This window comes from Corvus hawaiiensis, chromosome 5 (assembly GCF_020740725.1).
Source record: "Corvus hawaiiensis isolate bCorHaw1 chromosome 5, bCorHaw1.pri.cur, whole genome shotgun sequence".
NCBI lineage: Eukaryota > Metazoa > Chordata > Aves > Passeriformes > Corvidae > Corvus > Corvus hawaiiensis.
The window spans coordinates 74,490,328-74,517,921 of NC_063217.1; the positions used below are offsets into that span (position 1 = coordinate 74,490,328).

The following is a 27,594-nucleotide window of genomic DNA, read 5'->3' on the forward strand; positions in this document are numbered from 1 at the left end:
ATTTCTCACCCCGTGCTTTGAAATGTATCCCACAGCCTATGCTATTAACGAATTTAAGCACAGTGATTTTCTTATCAGCAGGAATCATTCTTCACTGGGGTCTGATTTTTTTTTGGTGGGACTTTTTAATACAAGTGTGAAAAATTAATAGTATGCTTGAATACCAGTTAGGATGTTAACAAGCTGTGTCCTGGATAAGCTGCTCTTGTTCTGCTCCTGTTGTTCTTTTCCTAATTTCAGTTGACCAAGAAACCTGGAATCACTTATTTGTTGAGGGTTTTTTTTACGATTTAGGCAGTGGCTGGCTAAAAATGGAAAGACAAGAACTCTATTTCCAGTTCAGCTGTGAGAATGAGTGGTCACAAACTTTCTCTTACTTAAACCAAACAACATTTGGAAAGATTTTTTCCACCTCTCAGGTGTACTCAGTTCGTACTGATGGCTGCCAACATCTTTCAGGGTTTCCTGGTATGGCCTTGGATGCTCTCTCTGCTGCCATTGGATGGGGATTCATTCGAGGCTTTGGAAGTACAAAAACTAATGACAGAAATAATCTGCCTTAGCAGTCTATTTTCAAAAGTCTCTGGATATTGTTCCTTTGACCACCAGTGTTTGTTGGAAAGCAAATTAGAGTTCACCTCATTTTCACTTTCAGAGACCCCTTCCAATTCTGACTAGTTCACAAAATATCCTGAGTTGGAAGGCACCCATGAGGATCATGAAGTCCAGCTCCTGGCTCTGCACAGAACCACTCTAAGAATTCCACCACGTGCCTGAAAGCATTTTCCAAGCACTCCTTATGCTCTGGCAGGTTTGGAGGCCATGACCACTGCCCTGGGAAGCCTGTTCAGTGCCTGACCACCCTCTGGCTGAAGAACCTTTTCCTAACATTCAGCCTAACACCTTCTGACACAGCTCCAGCTGTTCCCTTGGGTCTGGTCACTGATCAAATACTTCCCATGCAATAGACTCATGCTGGATTCATGCTCCACAGTTTTGAGCTTCATCAAAAGTCCCTGAAGGCAAATACCAGTGAAATTTGAGATGAGATTAGCTCAGCTCCAGATCTATTATTGATGATGGGTTTTCTTTCTATGCCTTGGGCTCCCAAGAAGTATGGGAAAAGTTGAAAGTAGTGGACCCTTTCACAAGCAAACATCTACTGTGTACAAACACTGAGTTAAAGAGTGCATTCGCTGGGTCTCATTTTAGGATCAGTGTAAACTTCAGCTCTGGCTATATCTACTACAGCCAAGTGAACAAGGATATGTGGCATTTTTTTGTCTAATCTTTCAGGTAAGCTAAAGCCAGGGCAGGATTTACCAAGGTTTCATTTCTTGACCCTAAGCAATACATCTTGTGTTTAATCACATAGGATTCCTCTCTGTCCTGACAAGAAAATATTTCTTCTCTTATACCTTTCTGTGACTTTGAAGGATATGACACTCCATAACTCATGTGGCTGCAATGAGGGGTGGAGACCTGATCGTTCAGGGCAGCTGCCTCTGGGGATTTGGGCCAAAACTTCACTGCTTGGGCTGACCTCTGCTAAGGAGGAAACTCTAAAGCATGACTGGTCAACTGGACACCCACACCCAGCAGACACCATCCCCACTCCTTCTCAGCACAGAGAGACAGTTTTTTTCATCATTTCCTTCCACGGGCACGTTTATAATGGAGTAGTCTGTGCCTCTTGGGAATCATAGCTTGGGACAAGCAAGGTATTCCCTGTAGCCAGGCTCCCTGTGATGCATCACAGCACAGCTGGTACTGTTCTTTCAGCAGTCTGAAGAGCTGCCCCTGACCTTGCTGGAGCAGCAGCAGTGCCCACCAGGCCCTGCTCGCGTCAGGCACACTGGGTTTGCCTGCGGTTGCTAATTCAGTGCTGTGAAAGTGAACAGAAGTCTTTTTGTGCTGGAGAACGCTCGGCAGCCTAATGGAGGGGCTGACAATAGAAGCCTTTTCATCCAGCAACTCCCTCGCTTTAAGAAAAGGTAGGCGATCCTGTCCCTTGTGCTGGCATCAGCAGTCTTTGGAGAGCCCCTAATGTGAGCCCTGAGAAACCAGGAAGAGTGGTGAGGGACTGCCTCCTGCTCCCTGAAACAATTACAGTGGCAATTGCCAGTCTGCAGTATCCAGATTTCCTTGATATCTGGGATCAGGCATCTGCTTTGTGCACCGCTGCACTCTTGCAACAAGAGCCAGATGTGCCAGCAGATGATTTTGCACCATGAACCCCTTACCATCACCAGCCCACTTGCAGAATATTGGAAGATAAAGGGTGAGAAGGGGTGGGTTTTTTAAACGTTAACAACCCAGGCCCCAAGCTTTTCTTCAGCAGCAAGGAGAAAAATCAAGTCCATATAGGCAAGAACAAGGGTGGAAATGTCCAAAGAAAAAATAGAAATAAATTTTAAGAAAACATCACAGAAGATGTCACCGTGCCTCTGGCTGAGTTTCATGTCCTAGTGCCTGGGCCAACAAGCCTCTCATGACTCTGCCAGCTTCAGAGAAGCCTCCCTAATGTGAGCAGTGGCCATGGGTTTTGTGCCTGCAGCCCTACAAAAAGGGTAACAGTTCCTAAATTGTCACTTGTTGCCCCAAGGAATACAGGGAACAGATGCAAAGAAACTTTGCCTGTCAGTGCATAAGATAATTTTATTTTGTTTATAGGGACTCTGGGCATTCAAGCAGGGAAAGCTCCTGGTACTGGGATTCCCAGTGCTTGGATCAGAGACAGGGATAAGGGTCTGGGGACCAGCTGGGTATGGAATGGCCTTTTGAGTTTTGTTTTGTCAAGAATGGTGGAACAATTCTCACTGCACGTCACTAAGTGCTCTACGAGCTCTCTCAACCAAAACCATCAGAGAAGTAGCACAGGCAGGGGAGCCTTGTGAAGGCAGCTGGGTCCAGCTCCTGCAAGCACTGACTGCTGTTCACTGCATCAGAGCTTGGATCGGGCTCCGGACAAGGTTTAAACACCTTACAAGAATTCCAGATTATTTCTCAGGCTCTCTCCCCAGCTATTCCCATTATTATGAAACTTTTATTGCTCCCTACATCCCTGCTGAGAGGTAAATCTCAGCGTTTGTGTCATGCTTTTGGCATGAGGTCCCTGCAAACGACCTGCCCTTTTGAGTGAAGGGAACCCATGAACTCCAGCACAGCATGTGAAAAGTGTTCCCACACGGCCACTATCCAAGGGAGAACGCTTTGGATGCTTTAATTCCTAGGCAAGAGAAACAACTCCTTTGTTAGTATGGTCAACACAGAGCTCAAAATAAAAGGGCATTTCAGAGGCCTACAACAGCCACAACTATTCCAAAGGCTTGTGTAGCAAGGAGAAACACGCCACAGAAATATCTCTCCTGGCTCCAAAATGGTTGAGAGTGATTAACATTAATTACTTTAGGTTAAAAATTCTTAGAGAAAATTGAGAGGGAATGAACCCTTCTGTTACCACTTTGCCTTTACTGCTTAGAACAGTCAGGGCTTTCATTTTTACATTTTTGATCTTACAGCTAAGGGTGAGCCAAGAAAGTAATTTGGAAATAGAAATCTGGGCTTACTTCTGGGCATTATCATGATTTTGAGGCCACAGGATATTGGATTCTAATTAAACATTTGGTATCACCTGCAATGACTTTGGCATTTGTCATTGAAGTTCTATTTCCAGATGAAGAAACCCCTTGTTTAATGAAATTTCCACTGTGAGCAAATATCCCCAAATCTGGGCCAAAATTACAGGGTTCTAAATTACTAAACAGGTAGAATAAAAAATCAGAAATTCAACTGTAGGACCCAAGGTCTGGAAACAGAGGAGTGGATGTCACTTCAGGGAATCAGACTTCTCATTTTGAAGCCCTAGTGACACATCAAGGACACTGAGTTACTTTTTAAGCACAAACGTGTTTGAACACTAAAAACAAAACAAGCAACTGTCACTTTTTTTTTAAAAAAGGGAAGTAACTAAAAACTTTAGAATCTTCTTGCCAAAGGACTACTTGACAACGTCATTGACAATGTCTCATACCATGGAATCAATACAAAAGGGAAAATACACGGTGTTAGTTTGCCTCTGTTTGGGCACTGTCCCACTGCTACCCAGGGACATTCTGGTGCTTCTTTAGGTGTTGAGTTTTGGACATTTCCTTGAGGTGCAGCAGAAAGGGAACGTGCAACTAACTACCTTTTGCCCATCCTTCCATTCCCTTCCTGCTGGTACAACAAAAACAGATGCTGGGAGGATTCCACAAAGCTTTATTCTCAGGCTTGCCTCAGGGAAAAATGTGAGTCAGATGTAACAAATTTATGGTCTGCTCTCACCTCCAGCAAAATAAATGAGGAATAGACCTGCCTTGAGGACTTTGAATCAGCTGCCATGAAACTGTTTCAATACAGGGCTGTCTTTCCACAGGGGAAAAGAGAGCAGCATTAGCATAAAGAATCTGTGTGTTTTAGCTATGCAAATTCACGTTAGCTGCACACCCAACATTTCTGACAAGTTGAGTTAGGCTGGGTTGCATGATGCACTGAGCACCGTGGCTGAGTCAGCAAAGCTTTACTACTGTTTTTAACTGGAAGTTTGCCCATCTCTGCACTCAACCACCACCCCCCCTCCAAATCAGCCTGTAGGTCTGTACAGCAAAGGGAATCTGACTGAAAGGCAGCAAATTCTTATTTGTTCTTATTTTGAAGGCAATGCTAAAAAAATACACTGAAAGGATACCACAGCTCTGGTAGCTGCCTCTCTAAACCAGCACGTTCTACCAGCTGAGAATACAGGTCTGCTTTTTGCACTTCTACTCCCAACTGTTGCTTCCCTCACTTTTGGGTACATTCTTGGCATGTTACTGGTAGAGGAACGTGTCTTTCCCAAGGGCTGCCCAGGGCTGTGAGAAGCAGGTTTTCTGCACGTGGGCCTTCTGTAAATTCACTCCTCTTGGTTTTGAACTTCCATTACAGCCTTTGGTTGGAAGCTGAGACACAGCAGTACTCTGGGCCCCCGGCAGTTCCTGATGGCTAGAAAGAGCTATTGTATTCACACAGATCTGTTACCTCTCATCTCTCTACTACTCTAGAACAATACATCAGTGTTACTTTGTCACATTGCAAGCAGTCATGGGCACCAGCTTAGATATTTGCTGAAATGTCCACTTTTGTTTACTCTAAGGCCATTTAACACCACTCTGTCAGTGCAAACAGACAGGTAGGTGGACATAAATATAATTATTTGCCAACAGAACAGGGAGCCAAAACAGAAATAAAATTTCTTAATTATGAAAAATCAGAAATTAAAAGCTGACGTCCACATTTTCTGGTATTTATATTTAGTATTATTTAGAACTGCTGCTGGATCACTCCCAGTGCATGCCTGCATCTTTAATGGTCCCTTTCAACCCAAAACTTCATATGATTCACCAAGCACTCTTGTACAGAATTAGACCTGCAACATAATTCATCATTTCCCCACAGTTCCTCATTACTTCACAGTACAATCAGGCGAGGAATCCTGAATTAGCTAAATGATTAATATGCAATTAATTCTGAAGAGCACATAGTGAATTGAAGCACAAGAGGAATTTCTCAGTTGAAACTGGAAACCAGGAAACGGGAGCTGCCTGAATTCCAGAAAGCAGAGCTTTCACATGCAGCCATTCTCCAGCTCTGCATCACCCATGCATGAGCAAAACACTGAAACGCTGACACTGACAGCACAAACCAAGCAGGGACTACAAGGAGAAAAAAGGCAAAACCCAACCAAAAATAAAACCCAGCACATTTTTGGGGTGTTGTTTCAGGAAAGGCAGGCACAAGTCATACAGCTCCCAGTGGCACTACGCACACTCCAGGCATGTTTGACATTAAGGGGCCTGGTTGTTGTGGAAACCAAATCCCATAGATTAATTAATGTTCAGCAGCCAGAGCCATCTCCCATCCTCTCTGTCTCCCTGCCCCCAATTAAAAAAAAAAAAAAAAAAGAAAAAAGAAAAAAGGAAAAGAAAAAAAAAAGGCAGGGGGGTAATTTTTACATCACAGAAGAATGTCAAAGCAAAAAAGAAACTCTTTCCTCACAACTGCAGAACACTGCCAGGAACAGTGAACAGCCTGTGTTAGTCCCAAATGTTTATAAAAGAAAAATTGTAACACCATTTCAGTGAGGCTACTTTTGCTGTCTGAGGCTATGCCAAACTGTCTCCAAGAAGGTCCTGCAAGAAAGATGATTGTGTGAAATTTCTAAAACCCCTTTATGATGAAAGGACTTTTATGGGAGTTCCCCTGTTTTTTTACTTTCAACATGTAAATGCACTAATCACAACTAATTTACTTCAGTGACTGACAGCCTTCATGTGAATGTGTTTGCACAGGGAATTGCAACGGGATTTGGAAATGCAAAGGATTTGAACAACATTGATTCTGAGTATCAGCATTTTCTTTTAGCTGCTGCTGGTTCTGATCCACTGAATTCCCCACATACATTCCAGTTTGCAGGAGGGAGTAAGATTGGACATATATCCCTCTGTGCACCTGGTAGCTTGACATACATGCTATAAACACACAGAATGCACCAGGCTGATGACACGAGACAAATATGCTTCAGACCCACTAGAGGTAAAATTTCAGAATTACCTATATCCTATTTTCAGAACAGTTTTAGGGCCATAGGTCAAACCTATTTTAGATATTCACAGATTTAAGGTGATGCTTTTGAAAATCCGTTGTCTTCAGCACCTGCATCTTGAGGTACCTGGGTACTTGTAACAGACTGGTTCTGATGAGAATGAGGAATTCCTTCTCCCATTTTTTCCCCTCAAAATATCCTTGTGAACTATGCTACTAGTTGCCTGTTGAGAATACCCAATTGTTAAATAATAAAAATCTTGAAGGCGTACCATACTTAACAGATATTTAGTAAGTACAGAGTACACAGGGTGAGCAAACCACTAACACAGCACAATACATACACTTACCAAATAGGTGCAAGTACTTATTGCACTGTTCCACATGCACACTCCTAATTAGCCAACATTCCACCGTGTGACTGAAAGCACTCACTTTGTTCTCACCTCAGGAGTGGTGGGGATGGATTACTGACCATGCTCAGATTTGCCACGACTTCATGACACCAGATCACTTCATGAGAGTCCCCTATTCCCTCCCATTCATAGCAGTGAAATAAATACAGCCAGTTTCAGCAAGCCACAATACTTCCTGTGGGACAAAACCTGCACTTGGATAGTTAAACAATGCCGAGAGCTCTCCTGTGTTTCTCAAATACGCAGCTCCTGAGCAAACCTGCTGACTTGAACAGGTGCTCAACACTTAAAACCCAAGCCAAATACAACGTCAATTATAACATTTCAGTGGTACTTCTACAACTCTTGCCCTTTGAGTCGGGCACCACTCCCATGTTGCTTGCGTGGCATAGAAAATGAGAAAAGTACCTTTGAGATGATTAATGGCTCTCCATGCTCCAGCCCGCCCTTCAGCGTGAACCCCCATGGAGCACCTCCGTGCAGCAGTGCCTCCAGGTAGATGTATCTTCCCTTGTGGGTGATGCTGCACTCTGAAGGTGATATGCTCGTGTTAATGTTGTCTAACATCCTCATCTGTCCTCATCACATACTCAGGCAAACACAAAACCCACGCAGGCAGTCACAGAGCGACCAGGTCGGAAATCAAAGTCCCCAGAAGCCCAGCAGAAGTCATCCCTGAATATGAGAAAGAAGAAGAGCCTGAGGTGGAAAGTTCTTCTTCAAAGCCAGAGTCCAAGGTGATGGTTTAAAAACATCCCCATCAACATTTCACCACACTGCTTCTCCGTCAGGATTTTACTGGCGTTTCAGCACGGAACACTTCCCACTCCCAGGTACTCTGGGCATGAGAGCTTGGTAAAGATTTCTCTTCCAGTCTTCAGCAAACTGTGCTTTTAAAGATGGGGCCAAAGAAAGGGAAAAAAAAAAAAAGAAAAGAAAAAGTTTATAGATTTAAAAGCCCCTGGCCAGCAAATTGCCAAAATCCAAACGAATGCTTCATTTGTGATTGATTATCAGTCTTTTCTTCCTTTCTGCATGCGATTTACCATTACAATGGCCTTTTTGCCTCAGCCCACTGCACTAAAAGAATGGAAGCGTCTTCTCCCTCCCAGCTCTCAGTTACTCTGTTCGCTTACTTCACAATTTTCTGACTTGTCAAAAAAAAAAAAAAAAAAAAAAAAAAGGCTGGGGGAGGAGAAGAGAGAAAGTCCATTCCTAAAACCCTTTAGAGGGGTTTAAAATGTGAAATAACTCCATACTTATTGGATTAAAAAGTGAAATAAAAAGCTATTGGGAAAACCGGAGAAGCAGGTGAAATGAATCCTCTGGGGAAAACGTTAAGGCGATAACTGAACTCTTTTCATTTTTGGTGCTCTCCCCGATGAGCTGCCAGAGCTGCAGCAGCTACTGCTGCTCTGAGGGAGGGTGAGGAACTGAGGGGGAGAGAGAGAGAGAGAGAGAGAGATGGATTAAGGCAAGTAAGGCAGTGCTGCCCAATTGTGCACATCAAGCATGCAATTATAAAATGCAATGTGCAAAAGCTGGGGCTCACCCTTTTATTATGGCCCCGGAAACCACCATCTTTCTATTGTCCTTGCCAAGGAATTGTAACAATCCAAACTGCCAGTTGCTGAAAACACAATGGACCTGTTCCAAATCAGCTCAGTGGAGCACTGCTAATAATTCTGCTCTCATAAAGTGCCTTTCCTCTGCACGGAGCCTACCAGTTTCCCTGGACATATTTCTTTTCCCCATTTACATTGCCAGAAAAGGCCAATGCTTTCCAAATATATGGAATAAGAAATAACACCAAAAACTTAGGATACTTTTATTAATGTAGGCAGTTGCCCAGTGTAGAACATGTGGATGTGGGTGCATTTGCCCTTTCATATGTGCATGTAGGCTTAGGGACTTGGTTCATCACTTAGCAGATATGACAGCATGTGTCACTGAAGGCATGCAAAACCTTTCCTGATTTTTAACTGGATCTCAAATGGGACAATAGAGAGAGGAGACCAGAGCCCACTGCCCTTCCTGTTGGCATAGCTGAGGAAACACATAGTGATGTCTCTGCCTCTAAGACACCCCCAGCTTTTGATCTTACGATGCCTGCGATGCGCATTATTTCTTCTTCAGGTTTTGCAAGCTGTCAGGACCTTATGTTAACAAAACCTTAATGAACTGTGGGGGAAAAGCTTTGGAGCTGGGACTCTAAACCCAGGAATCCATGCATTTGTCCATGCCACCCCATTCCCATTCCATTCTCTTTAAGATGTTACAAGTTCCCAGAGCCTTCTACTTGCCCCATGTGTCCCAGGTCTCATTCGCAACAGCCATGGAGAGAAATGCAGAAAAGAGGCCCCTCGCTTCATTTTTCATGGTAGATGATTCCTCAATCCTTGCTTATGCTGAGCTTTGCCCCCTCAGCTGCCCTCCCAGGGGCTGAGTTTTCATTAGCCTCACATCCTGGTCAGGCTCACGGACTGCTATTATCCAGAACTCACCCTTTCACTGACTCAAATCAGATTTCTGAGGTTTTGCACTCCTAATGTTTCAGTGTAAAAACCCTCACTCCAAGCCACCACAAAGAGCAATTCATTTCCATCCTCTGCACAGCCCTTCCAGGGACAGGCAAAGGCTCCGGGAGCTCTCTCGGGGCCATGCCTCCTCCTATCCATAGCGAGCAGGACTAGTTAAGGCTGTGTAAGGACACACCAGCCTGTCAACAAGCCGAAGCAGTTCTTTGGATTACATCCATCCCCCATACAAAACATTTGTCACCACACCTGTCTGTGGACACCAGATTTCCAGTGAGAGCCGTATTTCTCATGGTGCCTGCTGCATCGGATGATTAAAAGTCATCAACATATTTCTGAGAGACAGTTTTACTTCTCCTCTAGAACTGTGGCTCATTTCCAGCGCTGAAGCGAACATCATTTTTGCCAAAAGTGCCATCAAATTTGTCACCATTGCAAGCACAGAATTTTCTCCTCTAACCACCTCCCTATTTGCTATTTTTTCATCCTGTTAATCCAGCTCTAAACAGGTCACATACAGGTGTTTCCATGTATTGGAGACTCGCAACCCGCTGAGGAAAATGGTGTGATCAATCACCCAAAAAGGGCTGCCAAATCCTGTGCTACTTCCTCAGCGGGCTCCTGTTCCACACAGGAGTTCCTCTCAGGACAGAGCTGAGATACTCTTAGCTGGGATGCAACAAAAGAGACCCGGGCTCAGAAAAGTGCTTTCCACACAGAATAATATATTTGAAGTTTTGCACAGTTTCAGTGTAAGAGAAAATAAATTTGGAACAGTCATGTCAGAACCCTTTCCCTCATCGAGCACTGCGCTGCTAAAGCAGGAAAAATTACCACTGATTTCACTTTTCAGAGTTCACAATCAAACCCTGTATTTATCATCAATCAAGGCAGCTGGCAACTGCTCTGTCTTTTCCTAAATTCCTTCAAATATTCCTTCTGCAAATGAAATTCATCAGAGCAACGCTGCCCCCGTCTGCTGAAACCAGAAATTGTCACAGTTTAAGCTGACCGATTTAAATGCAAACATTTCCTTAGTTAATAGGCATTTACTGTACGCTTTTCCCTTTCAAAAATGAAGCGGAATCTTTCCTGAGTATTCAGAGTGGCGTTACTGATCGTACCTGGGTCCCTGAGCTGGCAAGTCATTAGGTCATATTAAAGGTAAACCTATAAATCAAAGACAGCAAATTCAGCTCCTAAATTTTGTACACATCAGTAACACAACAGTAACCCTGTTACTGCCCTTTTGGCAGGAGAATTAAACACTAGGCTTAGTTTAAATCTACCTGCTGCTTAGTTCTATCTTGTAAGTTTGGAGGAAGCAGATTCACAATTTGTCTCTAAAGAGTTTTGTCAAAAAATATGGGCCCTCCTACCTTTCACAAAGAGTGATGTGCTGATGGCCATACAAAAAGCATGGGAAGGCTGAAAAAGGAAGGAAGTGCTTCTTTTCCCTTGGTCCCTGGTTTTATCACCGAAGAACTTCTCTTTTTCTTCCAGACAGGGCTCTGTGTAAGCCGAGGAGCGTCAGGAATTTTAAATAATAGACATCCTTCAGGCACCAGTGGGCCCAGCTTCTTCCTCTCCCCAGGAGTCCTGAAGCCATTCACCGAAATCTGCAGTAGGATGGAACAAAACACAAATGTCAAAAGACACAGATCTCCTGGATCAGCTCAGGACCCCTTCAGGAATTAACCATTCCCTCTTGGGGTAGCAATTCCCCTGAAGGTTTATTGCATAAAAAAATCAGGAACAAATAAATAAAAAATGGGGCTTTCCTATATTTACCCCCAATCAGCTTGGGCTGACTGTAACATATCCATCTCCTTAGCTCTGGAAACTGTCAGTCCGGCATCTAAAAGAAACAGTAACAGGAAGGAACACACGTTGAGGCTCTGCATGGCATCAAAAGGTTTGCGATCATCAACTAATGTTCAAAAGGTGTTTCTAGAGAAAAATTCCTAGGCTGACCTCCAGTCAGACTCCCAGTTGGATTTGAGTTCATCTTCCTTCCAAACCACAGAATAAGCTAGTTTTTCTGGATAGGCCTCAGGTAAAAATGTGACAAATCAGACACGGAAAGAAGAAACAGAGATCTCAGAGTGAAAGGGAAAAACAAAGCTGAGAAACAGAAGTAACCTGTGAAATCAATGAATCTGCATCCTTTTGGTGTTGGAAAAGACACTTGCCTTTGAAGTCTGAAAAGAAAGAATTTTCTTTGGAGAATATGAAAGAGACTCTCCATTTAATATTGCCTCCGGCACAGAGCTGCTCTGGGTTGCAGCAAAGCAAACTGAAAAGCAACACGCCAAGGTGAGGAATGGATCCATCCCTCTAAGGAGAGCACAAGTGCTGCCACAACTGAAGAACATGAATTCAGGGCATTTGAACTCAGAACTGCAGGTTTTCCCTCCACATCTGAATTTCCACCTATCTGATATCACCACCCTGCTGAAAACAGATTTTGAATCAGGAACCAGGAATCAAAAGAGTCATCACAATGCAACATCACAACCTCACAGTGTTCCCACCCCAAATAAGACAATTACTAAACAGTTCAAGCCACTGTTGGAGCCTTTAACCAACTCTGAAGTGGCTGGTGGGTACGGCCCAGGTATTTGAGTAGAGTCTCTGCTGGCATAAATCACTCCAGTGCCTTCCTCTGAAGCTCTATCCCCCTGCACAGCTCGCCATGTTCTCTCTGGGAGGAATGGATTATTTTAAACACAAGCACTTTATATTTGCACCTCGCTACCTTCTCAGAGCTATTCCCAAATAGGAGGAAAGTTACTCAGGAATTCGATCCTAAGAGAGTTATTCTGTCCCCAGGAAACTGCTGTTTCAGGAATGACAGGGGCTGCTGAGTGCTCCAGACCTGGGCTGCCAGGAGACAAGGGACAAAAAAAGGCACCTGCAGCCAGGGCAGGTGGTGTTCTGCAAAAAGCACCTTGCTAGGATCCCGATGGGTAAAAGATATCAAGTTTCCCGCTGAAGCCAGGCTTTGAACGACCTTTGGGGGAGAAATCAAACCCTGGATGCGGCGTTTATTGGCGCTCCCTCATGCACATGATCGGCTCCAGAAGGAGGAGCTTGTTCCCAAGGCTACCGAATCAGGCAGAGGGGCTGGAGTAAGGGGCAGGTGGCTCCCAGCAGGGCTTGGGAAGTTGGATTGCCAGCCCGCCGCACGGAAAAATCAGGAGCGAATGCGAGGTGATGAGTGTCTCCTTCCTTTCCCAGTCTCACAGTAAGGAGCAAAACTTCAGTGCCCTATCCAAAATCCAGGAGAAACAAAGCCCAGCACTGCCTGCCAGAGGTAGGTGTTGGCCCCCTCCTAGGTGAGTTTTCATGTTTTGTTAACACCTGAGACTGTTGGAGGACTAAATCTCGCTTGAGGATATCGTGAAGCTTCACGATATTGTCGGGTATTGTATTTACCTAAACACTCATTTGCCTCTTATCCCTGTGGATAAGAAAAGTCTTTTTGCTGCTGTCTCTTCTGGGTGGTGCAATAAAAGTCCTTTCGTCAGGCTGTTTTCCCCCTGGGATTGCAGTGCAGCAAGAAGAATGGAGACCTGAGGTTTGTTTTCAGCTGGTTAATTCTTACTTTGCTGTAGTAGTCCACGAAAAACCACTTTTCTCCTTTTGTGTGCCTTTCAGCACTAGGAGGATGGGTTTTTTTTCTTGTAGATGAAAATTATGTGGTACCCTTGAGGAATGGTTATGTGTTTTTCATCTTAGCCAGCTATTTAAATAAATCAACATACCTGTGTGTCTCTTGAGTTCTCTCCGACTTAATCTCTCCAGCTCTCTGAGGATTTTGTTTTGGGCCCAGTTCATACATCTGTTCCTGGAAATTAGTATCACGGTGGTCTTTTGGATAGCTTGAAAAGAGGGGCAGCCTATTGACACCTGTGTGTTCATTCCTGAAATCGAGATCCAAAGTGGGACAGTCAGACACGTAGTTAGTTTCCTTTGCTCAAGTGAAATAATTGCCTCTTGACTCTGCACCCTCCCCCTGAAAATACCAGGGAACACAGAAGCTTGCCCTCTCTGACAAGATTGGTGTAAAAACAAAAATATTCCAGTTTTTATTACTGAACTGGATTTAGGGCAAGCTGCTTTTGACCCTCTGGGCTTTTCTTTGGCGGGAGGAAGTCCCCTCACCTCGACTTCTACCTTCAGTCAGCTCATCCCTCCAAAATGTGCCACCTTCCTGGCCAAATACCACATGGAAAAGGATCCAGGCCCTTCCCTACCCCCGTGCGAGAGGATTTTGATCTCCAGCCTCAAGCACGGCATCGCTAAACCACCTGGGACCCCACACCACAAAATGGTGCCCCCGCCGTGAGGGGGCGGCGGCCATGTTGGGGCCGAGGGGCTCGGCGCCGCAATTCCCGGTGGAGCGATCGGATCTTGCAGGAGCAGCTGGCGGCTCGGGATGGCTCCTTCCCGCGGGGGAGCAGGCGGGAGGAGCCTGGCGGCTCTCCCCACCTCGGGGTGGGTCGGCAGCAGCGCCCTGCGGAGCTGGAAGCGCCGGGAGCGCGGTGTCATGGAGCGCTGAGGGGACGGAGCGTCCCCCGCTGCCCGCGGCGGGAAGCAGAGGGATGGCGGGAAAGGGACGGGGCCCGGCGGCGCCTCGGCCCCCCGGTGCCTGCGATGGAAGAAAGGCTGAGGGGTTTCTCCTCCTCGCGTTTCTGGCCCCTCAGGGTTGGGCTCTGGGACCAAGGGCTCCGCTTTTCTCCCTCAGGTGCTCACAGGAAGCACCCACGGCGCGGCTGTGCCAGGCAGAGGGTTTGTTGAAGGGAATAAGTTACCCAGGTGTGGAAGGTGCTGCTGGAACTGCCTCCTGGCCTGCGGTGTGGTCACAAGTGCTCCAGAGGACCAGTCACCCAGGAAAATCCAAATAACCTAAATAAGAAACCTATCAATACCATCTGGTTTAAAACTGCCACTGAGTAATAGATTTTTTCTCTTTTTTTTTCCTCTTTTTTTTCCTCTTTTTTTTCCTCTTTTTTTCCTCTTTTTTTTTCTGTTTTTTCCTCTTTTTTTTTCTCTTTTTTTTCTCTTTTTTCTCTTTTTTTTTCTTTTTTTCTCTTTTTTTCTCTCTTTTTCCTCTCTTTTTCCTCTCTTTTTCCTCTCTTTTTCCTCTCTTTTTCCTCTCTTTTTCCTCTCTTTTTCCTCTCTTTTTCCTCTCTTTTTCCTCTCTTTTTCCTCTCTTTTTCCTCTCTTTTTCCTCTCTTTTTCCTCTCTTTTTCCTCTCTTTTTCCTCTCTTTTTCCTCTCTTTTTCCTCTCTTTTTCCTCTCTTTTTCCTCTCTTTGTCCTCTCTTTGTCCTCTCTTTCCCCCCCCTCTTTCTTCCCCCCCCCTTTTCTTCCCCCCCTCTTTTTTTCCGTCTCTTCCCCCCCCCCTCCTTTCTCGTTGTATATCTAATATTTGAAAGTTTCTCCCACAGAAGGGTCATTAATAAGTTTGAAAACTGATGGCAAACTGAGATTTAATTTACTGATTCACTCAGGCTGTTGATTCAAACTAACACCACCCCCTCAGGAATGGAGCAAATAATCAATCCATTGCTTGATCAATTCCAATAAAATAAGACAGCGTGGATTGGCTCAAGTTTCCTTCCTTCTGTGCTCAAGGTTTTCTATAACCAAACTCTCCTCTTATTCTACAATTTCTCTCAGGAAGGTGGAGAAGTGCAGAAAAGGCTGCATGAAGTGAGTTGAATTTTGGGGCAGTTTCTTGAATATAGATGGGTCCTTGTCACTGCTGAGTCTTTTGATAGTTTCACCAGCACTATTTTGAGCAGCCTCTTTTTTATTTAGGTCAGGTCATCAGTATTTTGGTTGGTTTCACTTGTTTGGTTTTTTGTTTGTTTGTTTTTTCTCCTTTAGACCACTGTGCTATGTGAGCAACAGGAAATCCATTTAAGCCTGACTGGCAGAGCAAACTGATGCAAATGCAGTTGGAAAGAGATGCACTTCAGGAGAGCAGGTATGAGGGCCAAGACAGATGTATCATGCAGAGTATCTGTATGAGCTTTGAGAGGCACAACAAGCTTCCTCAGAGAGCAGCTTCCCTCCAGGAATAACACTAGCACTCCTGGTTTAGAAAACAACTCATTATTTAGTTGTAAAAACCAGCAGTTAATGAACTCAAGTATTATACCTATGAGAATAGAGCTCCATGTGAATCCCATTCTCTAAATTATTTTATTTTTGTTTCCTAATTCAGACAATAGGAGTCTCAGAGCCAAGAGAATGTAAAAACACAGTTAAAAAGTACTGCTGGAGAGCTGGAAGCTGCCAGCCAGCAGCAGGACGAGGCACTGAGGGAGGCTGGCAGCCAAAATGAGCACCTGACAAAGGTGGTCCACAGCCTTGAGGAATTACTTCTGGAATCACGTGGCATCCTAATGGACTGCAAAGACAGCATGGGCAGGAAGCTCTGTGAGCATGAGGACGTGACCAGCCTGCTCATCCACAGCCTGAGCACGGCATTTCGTGATGTCTTGCGGGATTTGGACTCAGAGGTGTCACACCTCAAAGAAAAGGTGGTCCTGGTACGTGAATAAAGTCCTAATTTTCCTTCTGATGCTCTGTGTTCTGGTTTTTAGGAAATATCTTCGAAAACTCCATGAGCCCCCTTCTAACCTGGCCTAGGGAAAGGGTTATGGCATAAAGAGGTGCAAGTGCCACTTTGCAGTGAAGGTGGCAGGTGCTGGCACACCAGTCTTTTACAGTGGTCCCACCTTGGACTGGGTTTACTGCTGGGATTTACCACATTTCCACAGCTCAAGGTGGAACCAAAAGGGAGGAAATGACACTTTAGAATCTGCTCTTCAGACTGCCTTTTCTTCAGGGGTGACACTGTTATCTGCTCACAATAGGTGGAAGAAGAACTTCAGTCACTGACCAAAGATTCACAGACCCGAAGAGAACTTGTGCTCCAGCAACGTCAAATTAGGTACCTGTTCTCTGCTTTTTCGTTCATAAAGCGTAACCAGACACTTTTCACGTGCTCCACAGAGAATTCCTTTATGATGATGATGGTATTTGGGGTGGGGTGACCACAGGCTAGCAAATCCTCAATGTTTTTGAGGACTTCAGTAATTGTTCCATTGAGATGTTTATTTGCTCATGATTTTCTGCTGCTTTTTCCTCCCATGCTGACAATTTTCTGGTTTATTTACCAAAAATTCTATTTTGGAAGCATCTCTGCACCTTACTTTTTTAAGTGTCACTTAAATGGACACGTGGAATTTGTTGGGACACCAGTTTCATCATTAAAAGAAAAGATTGAAAGTAATTTTGGTGGTTAAATCACCTTTTTTTTGCTGGTTTCTCGAAGAGTTTTGTCCTTCCTTGTTTGAGACCTCCTAATTTTTGTCACATCCTCCACTTGAGTTATACAGTAACCCCTTCAAAATAAAAGCATCTGTAACTTGATACTTAATAACAGAACGTAGAAATTATTACATTTCTGACAAGTGAAAGAAGTTACTATTTGCCAAGATGAAATTGTTTTCTTTCGGGAAGATGACTGAGCAGCTACGAAATGACCTTGAGCAGGGGGTGGCAGCACTGCCTCGTAAAGCTTGACAGTGCCTGCAGCTTGGAAGAGCATCCAAAGCCTGATGGAGACAGATCATTAAGTCTGGGTTTTGATTATAGTGTAGAAAATGTTAAGAGTAACCTTAATTTGAGAGAAAGTTAGCTGCTCCTACACTCTCTGCCCTATTCTTTTGGTTTCTCAGTGCTTTTGTTTAAATGAAGCACTTGTTGCACAGACTGTGAAATGAAAGGGAAAAAACAGAAACCCCACAAAAGCACGCAATATAGAGAAGAGACAAAACCTGCATGTGTTAGGCAGGCTGAGCATGAGGAGACTGAGGCTGCTTCTTCTTTGATGGTTCTTACATTTTTTCTAATTTCTCTACCTCAAACTTTGCATAGAGGACAAGCAAGAATCTCAAATTCAGTGCATTCACATCGAGTCTGTCACCTGGAATCCACAGTTGGTCAGCTCCATTCCAAGTCAGGAGAAACCAAGAGGATCCATGAAAACAAGGTGTGTATGGATTTGCCCATTAGCACTGGTGCCAGTGAAAATGAGTATGTGAAGAGCTGAAATGTTCCAGAGACAGGAGGAAAGTCTTTTCGTGAGGGATTACTTCAGAAGAACTGTGTGGACAATAAGATAAAGTTACATTATCTTAAACTTTGCACATAAGAGTATCTTTATTAAATAGCCTTGTAGGCTGGTCCATCATCTCACACGCTGGCAAAAGTTGCCTCCTTTCAGAGAAAGTGAACACCACTTGGTACAAAACGTGTTTGCCTAGAGATTTCTGAATGTAGTCATGGTGAAGGAATATTCCTCTGTGAAAAAAGGTCTTCTTTTTTTCCTAAGGTGTTGTTTTACCATTCCAGTCAGTGTTTATGGTGTGGGTAAGGAACTTCTGAAGAGCTCTGGATCAGGGTGGAAGCCAAATTACTCTCCAGAACCTCAGTTAACTCTGAAACAAAACTGAGCTTAATCACTAAAAGAAGACATCACATTTATGAGTACACCCAGGGAATAACTCTGCTTGGACAAAAGATAACATTTGTACTTCTTTCAAGTAGAACCTAGAAGAAAACTAGAAGAAATCCAATGTACTGTTTAAAATAGAATGCTTTAAGATAATTCTTCATGAATATTTGCCTTTTTCTAGGTCAAAGACCTGCAGCAGTTGCACCGAGCTCATTCTCAGGCAGCAGAAGCGGAGACAGACCAGGCACAACATGGCCAAGAATCTGGAAATCCAGATGACCAGATTCATCAACTGCTGGTAAAAACAAGTGACACTATTGAAAAAACTCTTGCTTTCTAAAAGCTTCTCCTTACTGACGGTGCTCAGATTTGCACCTTGCTTGTTTTAGTTAACTTTGAGGATTATTTCTAACTAGAAATTTGAATTAGCTGTGAAAGGCCCAAGGGCCTTTACCAATAGCAATGAGGGATATTCAGAATTAAGACTTGACTTTGTCATAAATTCAAAGCTGCAGAAACCTATGCAAATCATATCAAGATGCTGAGCCACCTTCACTTTAACCTCACAGTTTAGATCCCTTTGTTGAGGAGCCTTGGTCCCTTAACACATATTTTGCAAGATTTATCTAATATTCAGGCAGTAAACAACAGCAAAAGTTATGATTAGAAGAAATGCCCTTTGGTAATTCAGTTTGGGCCACACTTTAAATTCATATTGTTGAAATTAGTAGCTCTGAAATGTGTATGTTAGTGTTTTTAACATAATTTACATTTTAAATTATCATTAAGATAACAAAAAAAGTCCTGAATTTATTTATTCAGGAGGGAGATGACTTCGATTTCTCCTAGACTAAACTCCATAAAAAAGAGATAGAACTAAGCCTAGAAAAAGAGCAGAACAAGCGATTTTGGGATCAGAACACAGACAAGAGCATCACCATGGAGCAGCTCAGGAGGCAGCTGGACAACAGGAACATGCAGCTGCAGAGCATGGAAAGGGCACTGAAGGAAATGAGGATGGAGTGTCGCAGACAGATGGAGTGCCAGGTTGGTGATTTTGACTATAAACCTCCAACATGACTTTTTGTATATTTCCAGAAAGTTTAATGCTACCAGATCTACCAAACAAATTGTAGAATGTGGTATTTTCAGCAGTGAGCATCTGTAAGAGTGGTTAGTAAATGAAAGGCCTTCATAATGCCTTACTTGATGCAGTATCTAATGAAAACATAATGAAGTTTGTGTTTATGAACCAGTGAGTGCTGTGTTGGAATTCCTTCTGACAGAGCAGACACTGCCTTTACATTCCCCTTTCTTCCAAACTTCAACCCCTCAAAAGTGAGCTGTGATTAGATAACCTTCTTTGCATTATGAATAAAGATCCAGTTGATTCCTTTATCTTCTACCAGACCATGGGCATGAGCTAACTCACACATTGTTGTACATTTTCTCAATCCATTGTCTGCTGAAAACCCTCCCACCAGGAAGTTCACTCTTTCCTTCGGTTTCTACTTTGCACTATTACTGGTTTCTGAATCACAGTATTTTGTGCTTTAAATGGTGCATATTGCTGCTTGCAGAAATTAAATCAGTAATAAATTATTCATGTAATTAGTTTTTCCCCAACTTTACAGTGCAGCCAGTTGAGTTTTATCACTTGAAGTTCTTTAGCCTTAAGTACTCTGAATTTTGTCCTAACATTGCCAGATGATTCATTTTTGTTACATCAGTGTAATATTTTTAATTTCCTGTGTTTAAAAAAAATTATATTCTACTTGGGTATTAAAAGGGAGAGAGAGGAGCCAGAGCATCCTGACCTTGTTTTTCTGTACAAAAATCTGTACAGGTGTTGAAGATGTACTACAGAAGTCCAGAAATGTGCCAGGACATTCTAAAGGTGGAAGTAAACAAATCCCTTGGTTGATCCTTGTATTGTTATTCTTTAGATGGCTGCAATTGAGGAAAAAAATGAAAGCATTGGAAGACTCTCCTCTTTGACTGTGCAGCTGGAGATGACCGAGGAAGCACTCGGCAAAGTCACGGAAGCTCTTGCAGCCAAACAGAGGCATTTGGAGGCTGCTGAGCAAACAGTGTCAGATCTGGTGACCTGTCTGCAGGAGAAGGAGAGAGCCCTTGGGGCTACCAGCCAGGAAATCAGGGAGCTGCGTTCCCAGCTTGGCAGCAGGATGCAGGAGGTCCAGCATGTGAAGAGTGAAGAGGGCCGCTTACACAAGGTGCAGTTGGAGTGCGAGATGCTGAAGCTGCGTGTGTTCGAGAAGGAAAGGATCATTGAGATCTTCCAAAAGCAAATGGATAACATGACCCAGATCGTGGGCCAGCACAGTCAAACAGCTGGAGCAATGGAAGTGGAGAAATCCCAGCTGAAAAAAGAAATAAATGACTGGAAACTCAAAGCAGAAGAGCTTAAGGTGTGCAAACAGTGCTGCATTTATGTCTCTTTATGACAATAAATGTCTTCTGGTTTAAAATCTGCCTTAATGTGCTGATGCTGTGGTTTTAAACGTTAGGCAATGCCCCTGGAATTCTAACAGCAGAGGAGGATAATATTACAGCTTTACCACAAAAAATGTGTAATTCTCTGGTGAGAAGCAGCTGCCAAAAGGCTGGTGAGAGCTGGAATGCCCTCGGTGAGATGAGTGTGCATACCAGAACAGCACCAGAAATACCAAGTGTAACTGAGAAGCAGCAGACAGGCAGCACTCAGAATTCCAAACTGAGGACACTGGTTATTTCTCAGACAAGAAATACAGGATATGGTAGCCTTATGCATGTCAGCATCTTGAGAAGAAAAATCACTCCAGACAGGGAATTTCATCCTCTTTTGTGAGAAGGCATTTGAGTGCACATGGGGGGGCTGCTACAAGAGGATGGAAATTATGTTCATATCCTACACCTGGTAAGGTTAATTATTCTTTAAAGCCCTCAGATCCAATTCTGCTGTACCCTCTTTGCCTGGATTAGCAATTTTCACACAAGTAATTGGTCTGTTTTACTCTGGTTTTCTTTCTTGCCCCAAACTGAGATTTTAACTAGTGGCATCCACACATCTCTGTGCTTATTTTATATAATTATATTACACATAATTGTTTTTTATGTAAGCAGAGTGCAAAGGATGAGAAAGAAGCCAGAATACGTGAAATGGAGGCCAGGCTGAGCGAGCTGGAGCTGGAAAAGGCTCAGCTGATTAACACATGCACCGAGAAGCTCCAGGCACTGAACGATGCAGAACTGGAAAAAGATGAGCTCGTGCAGGAGCTCCAGGCTGGCCAGAGGGAGCTAGCTGGCCGTGCAGGTAGGGAGCCTCAGCTCAGCTCCCACAGCTGCTAATTTGGGCTCATGTTAAAAATAAAAGAGCAGCCTGCTGGCTGACTCCAAATATGGCTGCTGGTACAGCACGAGGTTCCTGCCAGCACAGGATGGTCAGATTGTTCCAGGGAGCTGTGTCATGGCACGGGATTCTGGCACTGAAGGGGGGAACACAATCTTTACGGCCCATCTCCCTAGGAGCAAAAATAGTTAAAACTGCCCGAGTCAGGAGATGAAAAATGCAGATCTGGTAAATCACAGAATAGGAATTTGATCCTTTTTTTCAAGAGTGATATCTAAGTACAGTGAAACTTTGTTTTGTTGTAAATTTGCTACAATGTTATTAAAAGTTGATGCTTCAACTTCGATGTTTTCACAACTAGTGTGTGGGAAACCCATCAAGATATATTATTAAAATATGTACAGGTGTATAAAATTATAAAAAATAAAATACTTTTAAAGTATATAAACATGAATATATTATTTAAAATTTACAAAAAGCAGGATCTGGATCCAAAGCAGCCACTGACATTCAGGGATATTCTCAGTTAAATCTGCACAGCAGCTGGCCAGATGCTGCTGGTCACATGCTTTGCTCTCTGCACACCCCTGAACCCTCAGAAAGTACCCCTTGGGAGCATTTCCTTTATCACAAATTGGCAGCAGATCAGTAATCTCAGTCTAGAAGAATGGTATTTTTTTGTCACTCTAACTTCAATCTTTACTTACTCTCACCAGAGACATTTGAAGATTTGAAGAGGAATTACCAGGGTGAAATCAAGGAGATGGCAAATACTGCAAATAGACTGAAAATGCAGTTGAAATCGGCCCAAGCTGAACTGAAACAGGCCAGGACTGCTCTAAAGACTGTGGAGGGATCTGATGGCAATGGTAACTACGGATTGAACTTCCCAAAAATCACACACACTTGTCGTATCAGCAAGAGAATTTTTGTAAGTATTGCAGTCATAATCCTTGTTGTTCATGGAGAATTTACCTTGTGTTTTCCAGCTCTGGAAGCTGCAGTGAGAATGCAGAAGCAGATCACAGCCAAGAGAGGACAGATAGATGCACTACAGAGCAAGATTAAATTCTTGGAAGAGGCAATGGCAAACGCAGCTAAGGTCACAAGAGCTCCATGTAAAAGTATTGCACTGCATTTAGAGAGATTTGTCTTGGGAGAAATGCGTGGGCAAAAGCACAGTCAGCCCATGAAGGACCAAAAATAGTTTCACTTGGTGTCCGTGGGAATCAGCCTTCTGTGCAGAGACAGGTCTTGGTTTATGTTCATTCCTCTTGGAAGAATGAGAGCAGTTGCAATGAGAATCAGGCTCTTACATATCAGTTCTTCCTAAAAATGTCAACTTACACATTCTATATCCTTCTGACCCTGGTCCATGGTGCTTCCCCTCTGGATTCTGAGGCAGTTCTGGATGTAAACTCTCTCTGTCAGGGTCTGTCTATCACAATGAGTCCTTTTTCACTTTCTGTGACAAATCATTCAGTTACCAACAGCTGTAGTTTACTGAACAATCATTTCTGTCTGTTCAGTATAACCTATCCTACTTCCTCGCTGGCTTTGGATCCAGTGGATGCTGAAGCTTAAAATTCCAGTTTCAAAATGGATCAAAAATCTGAGATGTTGTTTCACTGAGACCAGTGCAATTGCACTTTCCCTTGTAAGGCCTTTCTTCCTGTTACAAAACCTTATCTTAACCTTAAGACGCAGTATCGAAGCTTCTCAAAGGGTTAGTTCAGGTATTTCAAAGATTAAAAAAAATTTACAGAAGACAAATGTCTATAATTTATACATTTTTGACTCATACTATGCCCTCATCTTAAATTCAGGAGAAGCATTATCTCAGAGAAGAAAATAGTAAACTAAGGCAAAAATTGAGCTGTATTAGAGCAGAAAATATCAGGATTGCTGGGGACCTGGAGATCCTGAGATCACAAGACAAACAGCTGAAAGAAAAACTATCTAAGAAGATGGAGACAGCCCTTGATAAGGTAATTTAAGGAAACCCTCAGTTTCTCTACAGTCACCTGGGAAGAGAAGGGTTGGATTTAATATGTTCTTTTCACATGTGCTGTAAGATCCTCACCTGAAGAGTTTTTTATTGGTAAAAAGCTTCTATTTTCATTAAGAGAATTCTTGATTTATTCCTTAGTAGTAGCTCTGGGAAATCTAAACTGCAGGGAATTTAAAGTAAATGTATTGTACAGGCTGTAGAACCTTCTGGTGACTCTGGGCACAGCTGCTTTCTTTATTCTTCCATATGAGGGAATTTTTAAAGAGCATGGTGCTGTCTCATTCGCCTTTTAGCTTTTTTAGGTGACGTTTCTGATGCTGGCATACCTGACCCCTAAGGTTAGGTCTGGTCTGACTGGCACAGAAATCCCAGATGCCCTGCAGGTAAGCTGCTGCTGTTCCAGAAAGAAGAGTCCTCTCAGGATTCCGACTTGGCAGGATGTAAATTTCTATGCAAGGTGTCATTCTCAAATTTCTTTAAAAAATGACAAAAGACTTGTGATACCTCCCGCCAAGTGTAGCATTTCTGACTTTACATCTTTGTCACTGGAAGCTTACCTTTCTTGTAGTGTATAGATATTCTCACCCCTTTCCAGAGTAAATTTTTTAAGGAAGAAAAAGTATAGTTTTGTCTCAGTTGCATCTTCTAATCCCAGAGGTGCTCAGTAGGTCTGGGACTGGCCCTGGAAGGATATTATCCCTTCTGGGACATTCTGGTGTGCGTGTTATGGCTGCCAGGGTTGTATAACCAGCTGCTTTTGTGAGCCTGTCAGCAAAGGCATCCTGCAGTATTTCTGTGCTGATAGCAGGAGATAAACACAGCATCCCTGTGTGCACCTTGTTTCTTTATCCAAGAGAGGACAGGGAAGAGAGTAATCCACAGGAAGTTAGCACAACTCACCGATGCCCTTTCTGTGCTCTGTTGCAGGCATCCCTGCAGTTTGCGGAGTGCCAGCGCATCATCCAGTGCCAGGAGCAGGAAGCCATGCGCTGCAGGCTGCAGCACACCTTGGATGTGAGAGTGAGTACTCTCCTGAGAAGCACGGGCCTAACCTTAGGTGCATTTGCTTTGGGGCCTGACTTTAGGTGTAGCACTCCTTAGTGAAAAAAACTCTGGCAAGTCTGTGTTCTGGAACCCTTTTCTGTGTGGAATTCCTCAGTGCTGCCCATGTCCGTAATTCCAGGTTTTTGAAGTGCTATGTACAGTAAGGACAACAAAACAATAGACTGAGTACAATCCCTGTCTTTACTATTGAGATGAATAGAGGATGTTTTTAACTTCTGCCTTATTTATAACCAGGGACTATTCAGGCTGCAGTGAGACTACTGCTCTAAATGAATGGTACCTTGGGAACTGCAGTTTTATCATAAGAAAATATCATCAGTTTTACTGACCCACCCCAGCTGCTGGCTTTGAAAGAGGAGCAAAGTGCTATATTCAAAATACAACTCTACATAAGCAATACAAAAAGTGCTTCAGAGGAAGAATGACCAAGATGGGGAGCTTTTCTTGTTTTTCCTCAGGAGCTGCAGGGCCCAGGCTACTCCTCAGCTTCTGCTTCAGGGAAGCTGCAGCACCTTGTGCCTCTGTCCCACCTACACTCGGCTTTCCAGCCAGCTGCCCTGCACCTGCCCAGCTCTGCCCCTCAGGTGAGTGCCTGCCTCGCCATAGGAAACCAGCACGTCCGGAACAGTAAAAATAACATGGGCTTCCTACATGGGAGAGCATCTGCTCAGCAGTGCCCAAGAGCAAATTCCTAACACCAAAGATGAAATGATTTTCTGTAGCTTCACATGTGCCTTGCAGATTTTTTTTGTCTGTGTAAAAAACAATGGGACAATTAAAAAATCCTATAGATTGTGCTAAGAGTTTATTTTACCAAAGATGAAATGATTTTCTGTAGCTTCACATGTGCCTTGCAGATTTTTTTTTGTGTGTAAAAAACAATGGGACAATTAAAAAATCCTGTAGATTGTGCTAAGAGTTTATTTTACCTCTACCACCAATAACATTTCTGAACTATTAAATTTGAAGGTACTGATCTGTTAGCAGTTTGGTTTTCACTCTTTTTTTTTTTTGCTGTAAATCACATTTGACAGTGAAAATAGATTTGTACATAGTTCCTGATACATTTAATCATCTGCTTGATATTTAGATCTTTTTCCAAGCTGGCCATCATTGATTTTGATCTGGTTTATCCACCTCATTGTTCTTCCCTTTGGTTTTGGACATCTACATTTAGATTTAAATAAAATTCTAGTGTTGTTCTCATTTTTCATGAAAGAAAATATCAACTCTAATCTCTCATTAAAAAAAAAAAGTCTTTAGCTGTTTTCTTTATAGATTTTATATAAATCTTCAGAAGTGACCTGATGTATCTCCCTGGTATTTTCATCACTTTTAACCTCAAAATCTGTAGGAGGTTACAAGTTAGTGCAGGCATTTTTCAGGAGTATTTTCTGGTTCACTTCCTGATGTGGTGGCAAACATTTACATCAAGGAACAAAGGATAGTTACTTCTGTGAAATCCCTGCAGCATCAGGCACTCCCATTCTCTTTTCTCTGAGTTAATCAATTTATACTTCTGAAGATAAAGAAGGAGAAAGGACTGATTTTTAATTTAGTACCACAGTGAGGACCCAACAGGTTGCAGGAGCACTTGAATCAAAGTCTACTTTAATCTTCTTCGTTCCTGCATCATTAGTTATTGTACGAAATGAAGCAGCTCCAACGCTTGAGACAGACTCTACCTGGGTGATAGTCTGGTTTCCTAGCTGGAATGTGGGAAAGGAGAATTTGGTCTGACTCCATATCACTTTGACCCATTATGAAGCTGAGGATTTGTTCCCCATATAAGCCCTGCTGAAACCACTGTGTTGCCATTGAAAATTACCTTTTTTTTGTTTTTTTTTCAATGAAAATCAGGTAGCAAAATGTTTCCAACCAGTTCCATCCCCAGATGGAGCAAAGGTCAGTGGGAGCAGTGCTTTGAGCATGTGAAATGCTGAAAAATCCAGTTTCACTGAACGAAAGGGTTCTTTGAACCAGGCCTTTGCCTCAAGTCCTGAGCAGTAAAATGAGAATAATATTGCACTTCATCTCTGCGGTGGCTGTGGCAGTAAAGGGGTTTGTATCTGCAGACAGCTCAGCTGCTCTAGGAAGGAGTGCCTGGAAAACACCCCTAAGTGCTCCTGTGTCTCCCTTCAGCTCTGTGTCTGTGCCCTCTACAGCAATACCTGGGGTCACAGGTTAAAAGGGACAAAACAAGAGTAAAGGGGGGAAAAGTATGTGCATTTGGATGAGTTGAGGTAAGAATTGACAATAGAGTGCCTTTGTAAATATTTTTAACTGAATTATTTCATTTCAGATGCCTTCCAAGGACATTTTGAAGGAAGAACCATTGCAGGATATAGAGGATTCTTCAAGAGTTAACAAGTTCAGACAGTGACATTTCCTCTGTGGATCTCAGCAGCAATGGTGGGAGACAATCCCCCATAACAACCATAAGGAATGCAGTGTAAGAATAATAGATTTATTTCTGTTGTGTGCTGTGTACTTATAGTGCCCTCTGAAACTGGGATCTGGCTCCTGATGTGTTTCAGGAGCAGAGTGGGACGTGGTTTTACAAGAAGGTTGGGTTTATATGTAACCTTGAGATAATCTGGAAGCTTCCAAAGCTTCTGTTGTTTGCCAGGTTCCTCAGATGTTTTAGGTGGTAGGGAAATAGAAGGTGCCCACAACATTTGCCTTTAGTGCTTGCTTTTATTTTTGTTCAGAACTGCTTTCTTCTTTTCCTGCCATATGTAAATATCCAAATGCAGGAAATTTTTTTTCTTGCCAAACACATGATAATGACAGTGGAGTTGAAAAATTCAATACAGCACAAATTCTGATGCTTCTAATCCAGAACTTAAGGATACTTCATAAAGGAAAATGTAATTCATGAATTTTGATTAGGATTAAATCAAAACTGCAGCTGGAGAGGCTGCTACTTGCAAGCATGGTGGAAAAGCACATTTTAGGACAGTGAGAAGTGCTTTCACTTAGCTGAGTAGCCTGCTTCTTACAGTACTCATTTGAGGTTCTGTTTCTAAGGCTTTTTTAATACAGCCCCAGTCCTGCA

The 27,594-nt window shown here is 43.2% G+C and overlaps 2 protein-coding genes across 3 annotated transcripts in view; one reads left to right on the forward strand and one right to left on the reverse strand.

The window, feature by feature from the left end:
* The window catches only part of SHROOM3 (shroom family member 3), a 116,539-nt gene extending 105,385 nt beyond the window's left edge, over positions 1 to 11,154 (reverse strand). Inside the window, exons 1-2 of one of the 2 annotated variants that reach the window (XM_048304797.1) lie at positions 10,954 to 11,154; positions 7,446 to 7,712 (exon numbers count right to left, since the gene is read on the reverse strand). In XM_048304797.1, coding sequence (XP_048160754.1) covers positions 7,446 to 7,610 — 165 coding nt within the window. In that variant the 5' untranslated portion in view covers positions 7,611 to 7,712; positions 10,954 to 11,154. Of the gene's footprint in view, positions 1 to 7,445; positions 8,142 to 10,953 lie in introns of those variants that run through there. The other variant, XM_048304798.1, reaches the window with a different exon arrangement.
* A 1,534-nt stretch (positions 11,155 to 12,688) lies between these two features.
* CCDC158 (coiled-coil domain containing 158) overlaps positions 12,689 to 27,594 on the forward strand; it is a 35,147-nt gene continuing 20,241 nt past the window's right edge. The window contains 16 exon segments of the mRNA XM_048304804.1: positions 12,689 to 12,912; positions 15,471 to 15,570; positions 15,811 to 16,138; positions 16,466 to 16,542; positions 17,532 to 17,646; positions 18,293 to 18,409; positions 18,961 to 19,158; positions 20,058 to 20,540; positions 21,235 to 21,424; positions 22,177 to 22,329; positions 22,450 to 22,562; positions 23,287 to 23,448; positions 24,399 to 24,491; positions 24,995 to 25,120; positions 26,839 to 26,882; positions 26,884 to 26,988. Of these exon segments, the coding sequence (XP_048160761.1) occupies positions 15,530 to 15,570; positions 15,811 to 16,138; positions 16,466 to 16,542; positions 17,532 to 17,646; positions 18,293 to 18,409; positions 18,961 to 19,158; positions 20,058 to 20,540; positions 21,235 to 21,424; positions 22,177 to 22,329; positions 22,450 to 22,562; positions 23,287 to 23,448; positions 24,399 to 24,491; positions 24,995 to 25,120; positions 26,839 to 26,882; positions 26,884 to 26,988 (2,345 nt within the window). The 5' untranslated portion in view covers positions 12,689 to 12,912; positions 15,471 to 15,529.